The 5,429-nt window shown below is 56.2% G+C and overlaps 1 protein-coding gene across 1 annotated transcript in view; it reads left to right on the top strand.

Annotated features, from left to right (window-relative positions):
* The first annotated feature begins 1,398 nt into the window (after positions 1 to 1,398).
* Positions 1,399 to 5,429, top strand: part of SALL1 (spalt like transcription factor 1) — a 16,431-nt gene continuing 12,400 nt past the window's right edge. The window contains exons 1-2 of the mRNA XM_036390184.1: positions 1,399 to 1,552; positions 2,110 to 2,202. Coding sequence (XP_036246077.1) covers positions 2,127 to 2,202 — 76 coding nt within the window. The 5' untranslated portion in view covers positions 1,399 to 1,552; positions 2,110 to 2,126. The remainder of the gene's footprint in view (positions 1,553 to 2,109; positions 2,203 to 5,429) is intronic.

Raw genomic sequence — 5,429 nt, 5'->3', positions numbered from 1 at the left:
ACGAAAAGAAGCGTCAGTGACCACTTTGCAACGCTGACTAAATACTGGAGTGGCACCTGGGAGGATTTTTCGGTTCGTATGCGTTTGTTTGGTTGGGTTTTGCGACTGTTTTTCTTCCCCCCACCCTTATTGATAAACGTTTTACAATCTCTTTCGTTTAATAATGAGAAGAAAACGCCAGTAAGCCGGTTCCTCGAATGGGAAGATTTGTCGCTCTCTCCTTTCTCCTCTCGCTCACTCTCTAGGCTTTACCGGCTCATTTGAAATTGAAATGAGTTGGATCTGATCAGCCTCTTGCTTTTACAGAGAGTTTGTTAATATTAATACGGGAAAAAGGAGTAGCTTCTATAGAAGAGTAAATAATCCAGCGGAGGGAGTGGGTGGAGAGAGCACTAGATGGGTCAGGGTGGAGGGAAAGAAACGCCTGTGCTCCCGCTTCTGCCGGTTCAGCTTATTTTACAGAGTAACTTTCCGTGCCCGCAGCAGCGTGACGCGCGGAGGGGCGCGGAGAGCGGAGCTCAGGGGACACCCACCATTTACCCACAGCGTACGTGTATCGCTGGGATATACGAGATATTAAAAAGAGCCTTGTTTGTAGCCTCTGTGCAACTATACTTTTATTCCAAGCTCGTGACTTTTGTTTGTGAGAGGTTCCTCCTCGCAAGTAACACATGGGCGGAAAAGTTTGGCCGCGGCAGGAGCGCGGTGCCCGCAGGGTCCCGGCGCCGGGAGCGCTGGGGACCGGGCACAAGGAGCGGCCGTGGGGAGCGCAAGGGCTCCGGGACGGCCCCGCCGCGCCACCCTCAGCCCGGCCCGGCCCGGCGGCTCCGCCTGCGCGCACCACCGGCACCGCGGGCCGGGCCGTTCCGCTCCGCTCCGCGCTCGGCGCGGCCGGCGGCGCCTCCGGCGGGCAGATGCGCGTCGCTCCCACGTCCAAGAGGGAACAAAAGTCAGGAGCGAGCCGGGGGAGGGGGGGTCGGGGGAGCGGAGCGGGGCCGCGGAGCGGGACGCGCCCCCGGCCGCGGCCCCGCCGCCGTTCGCACCGGGCTCCCCGGGCGGACTGACGGCGAGCGCAGCCAACCCGCGCGGCGCGGGGGCGGAGCGGCCGCCTGGTCCGCCCGCCGCTCCCAGCGGCGCCCTAATTGTCCTGGGAATGTGTGAGGTAAAAAACAAACCCTTCCTATTTTCAGCACCCCTCGGGCCGTGATATATGGAAAGAGAAGTGGTGGTGGGGGGGGATAGTGGGAGAGGGACCTGGGAGAGGGCGAAATGGATTTTTATTTGTAAAAGCGGGGACAAGAGGAAGGGGGCGGGGGGGGGGGAGGGTGGGGGAAAGTCACCAAAAAAACAAAACCAAGAAAAAAAAAATACACCAGAAACTTTTTTGCAGCAGCGGGACGGAGCGAGCGGCGGCCGGAGCGGGGCCGGGCTCTCCCCGGGCAGGCACTTGCCGGGTGCGGGGCCGATCCTCCGGGGCCGCTGCTCCCTGCCGGCCGCCCCAGCCCTGCGTCCTCCCCCGATCGATTATTGGTCACCCTGCCCCCCTCCACCGGTGCGGACTGCGGGCGAGGCGGGGGGAGTTAAAAAAAAAAAAAAAAAAAAAGAAAAGGAAAAAAAAAAAAAGAAAGAAAGAAAAAAGAAAAGTGAAACGCAGGGCAAAACTGCGGGAAGGAGGGCGGGAGGCGCGGGGAGCTCGTCGGGGCTGGAGGAAGGGGCGAAGGGAGACACATTCCTATAGTAACCGGGATGGCGCGATGCAGCTCCAGCTGGTTGCTAAGAGGGTTAAACTGTATCCAAACAGCTTTGGGGAAATCCAGCCCCTTCTCCTGCCACATGGATCGACTCATTGGGTGGGAGCGGCGGAGAGACAAGGGTCTCCAGCAAATCAGCGCCTAATTGATTAAGGCGAGCTGGTTTGAATAGAGCTGGCCATGTGCCAATCGCCTTTCAAAGAGCCCCTCTATGATTAATCGCAATGCATTATTGATAATCATAATTATAGCAGGACACATGCGCGGTGCGCGGAGGATCGGGGAGGCTGGGGGGGGGAGGCTCGATTTCCGTAATTTTGAGAAGATTTTTTTTTAGTAATTTTTTATTCTGCCCCAGCTGATGTTTGAGCCAGCATGTCGCGGAGGAAGCAGGCGAAGCCTCAGCATTTCCAATCCGATCCCGATCTGGCCTTGTTATCCCAGCGAAATGGTGAGTTCTTCTCCTCTCCCTCGCACACATTTTAACACAAACACACACAAAATAGATGAACTTACCTTGCGGGGAGTCGGAACCGCGCCGGGCGCTGGTGCGGGACAACAGGATCTCCCGGAGTTATATGCGGGGGGGAGGGGGGTCCTTCTGAGGTTTCGGTCCAAGTTCTTGGGTTTTATCTTATTTTTTTTAACTCAGCGTTTTGTTTCGTCTGTTTCTTAACGAAACTCCAAACTCTTTCCGTTTTTTGATGTTTTCCCTCCGCCCTCTCCCAGCGGGGCGGTCTGGCATCCTGAGCCCGCGGGAGATGGATCCGCGCCCCCCGCGTCTCTCTCCGCGCCCCGCGGAGCTGGGAAACAAAGTGGGGCTGCGGTGGGGCGGCCGATCCCGTAGCCCCGCGGGACGGATGCCCTGTCCGGCCACACACGCTGCCCGCGCCGTCCCCCCGAAAGGGCCGGAAAATCCCCCCCGGGCACCCACTTTCTCGCCCGCCTCCCCCACCCCCCCGCGGACCCCAGCGCTCCCGCACCCCCCGCTCCCCCGCAGTCCCGCCGGGCGGAGGACGCTGCCCCGCAGCCCCGGCCTCCGGCTGCACCAAAGGCTTCCTGGAGGCGGAAAAGTTCCCGCGGCCGCCGCCGGGCCGGGCCGGGCCGCGGGGGGATCGCCCCGTCCCGGGAGCTGCCGCCGCCGCGCCGGGCTCCGCGCAGCCGCCGCGCTCAGAAGGGACTCGGCGGTCGCAGCGCGGAGGCTCCGGGCAGCGGGGAGGCGATTTGCTTTCCCTAAGGTTGTGTTTTTTGGGTATTTTGTTTTGTTTGTTTGGGCTTTTTTTCCTACGTCTCCCGCTTCCCTCCAAGCCGGTAAGCGAGGGATGAACGCTGGCTTTGTGTCCTCCAGGATTTGTAGAGGGAGCGTGTGAAGTATCTTTTTCTTTTTTTTTTTTTCCTTACTCCCTTTTTCCCTCCCCTCCGGAACAGGGGGATTTCGTAGGAGTTCGGCACAGCCGGGCGGGCGGCGGAGGGGACGTGCCTCCCTCCGCCCGTACCTGTGCTGGGACGCGGGGCGACAAGTGGTCGGTTCGGGGCCCGGGGCAGCGTTCTCCCTGCCCCTGCCAGCGCAGGCTCCGGCCCCCCGGCGGCCATGAGGAGGGCGAGGGCCGGGGGGCCGCGGGGGGACCCGGCGGCCGCGGGTGCGGAGGGCGGCGCGGCGCTGAAGCGCTTCAGGCGGGCAGGTAAGGGAGGACCGGGCTCGGCGGAGCCCCTGCGCTCCCGGCCCGGCTCCGCCGCTCGGAAGCACCGCGCGCTTCCCGCGGCAACTTCCCGGGGAAGCGGCGGCGCGGGACCCTCCGCGGCCGCGGCCGCTCCGCGCCCGGCCGTGCCGGCAGCGCTGGGCCCTCCGAGCCGCCGCCCGGGCCCCGGCGCCGTGCCCGCGCCTCTCGGCCGCGCCGGGACAGCGTGCCGGGCTCCGCGCGTGGAAACGGGGCGGAAAGTTTGCGGGATGTTCTGCCTCGCTGGGAGCATTTACCCGGCTTCCGAAATGCCCTGAATGCCCTTCTTGCACACCAACAAATAGATCAGCACTGGCTCCGCGGAGCTCTGCGAAACGTTTGTTAAAAGTCATTTGGGTCCTGAGAGTCGATTTGGGGTTTTTAAGTGAGTTTTGTGAGCTTTGAATGCACTCGAGTTTTACCGTTTCCTCAGCATAATCCCCTTTCTCATCTCAGTAAACGTATTTATTTTTCTTACGATATTATTCCCACTTCCGCTCGAAGTTTGGAGTAGCAGTTGGAGAAGCGTTAGTTTTTAGTTGTCTTTCATCGGCCTCCTGTGAAAGAATTTGGAACTTCTTAAAGTGAGCAGAGAAAAGAAAAGCAGAGAGGGATTTTTTTACATCTTCACTTCGTATGATTGCATCTTTTGACATTTGCTATCTTTTTTGGTTTGCTTTTAGTAGGTGGAACAGGTCAAAACCACTTCAAAGTATCTTTTTTTTTAAAGTAGCCGTTTTCTTCTGTTTTTAGTCTTTTGATCTGATTTTGCACATCGTTTTCAAATGAAGTACAGTGGGAGTGTGAGAAAGGAATGTTAACTGAGCAGCTTTCCTGCCTGTTGCTAGAGGATGTCCTTGAAGTAAGTTGGATCTTGCCTGAAATGATGGCATGGAAGTGAAGCTTTTGTTTCGTTTGGGTGGCTGTCGTAAGTTAAAGAAGAGAATGACGAAGTTTATTCTGTTTTAAAACTATCGACCAGTTTTCTAGGAAAAGCAGTGTGCTCTACTACAAAATCTGTAGGAGCCTCCCCTTTCCCTTCTCTAGTCCCGGTGCCGGGTTGTGGCTGGTTTACCCGGCTGGACGCTGAGTTTAGAGTCAGTTGTACAGAAGGTGTGCTTTGTGATGGTGCTTCAGGGCTCAGAACGCTGCAGAAGCATTAGCATAGAGCTACCCCCGCCTTCCCGGGCTCCCCGGCCCTGGCAGCAGCTTCTCACTTGAGCAAGACGGGGTGGGAGAGCTACGGCGGGGACGAGTTTGCGTTATGTGCCTGTGAAATTGCAAAACAAAACTTGGGAATTCCAAGCGCTTCTTTCTTCTCCTTTCACGCTGTGAGTTCAGGTTTGCTAATCCATGTCCGTCTTGCACAGGGTGCAGCGAGGGGAGCATCGCTCCTCTGCGGAGTTACACTTGCAGTAAGGTACTGCTGGGCAGAATTTTGAGCGAATCCGTAGAGTGGGCTCCGTGAAAATTTCTCGCATCTGATTTGAGTTCCGGTTTGTTAAAACTTTCTGCTATGGTTTCATACCTAAAGATCAATAGGGAAAAAAAGTTCCTCACACTGCATCAGCATGTTTTGGTTTGGCCTTTTTTTTTTTTTTCCTTATCTCAGTCTCTCTCTTTTTTTTTTTTTTTTCTCAAAGTTCAAAGCTCATGAGTTCACTCCCACCAGTAAGACTTTTCACTTTAAAATATATTTCTGGTGCAATCAATGGATAAGTACGTTTACCCTTGTAAAATCCTGTGTATGTGCACATTTGATAAAGTTCGTGTTGGAGTAATCAGAGCATCTCTCAAATTAATAGCAGAAATTACTTGCAGCATAAATTATATTCAACAAGTAACTAATTACTGGTAGGAAGTGGGTAAGAGATCGTGGGATTATTTCCTTTTGTTAATAACTGCTGCCACTTTCATGACATTTTAGAATTTTTTTTTCTGGTTTCTTGGAATTACATTC

The sequence above is a fragment of the Molothrus ater genome, chromosome 12 (assembly GCF_012460135.2).
Source record: "Molothrus ater isolate BHLD 08-10-18 breed brown headed cowbird chromosome 12, BPBGC_Mater_1.1, whole genome shotgun sequence".
Taxonomy (NCBI): domain Eukaryota; kingdom Metazoa; phylum Chordata; class Aves; order Passeriformes; family Icteridae; genus Molothrus; species Molothrus ater.
This window is presented reverse-complemented; position numbering and strand designations above follow the sequence as displayed.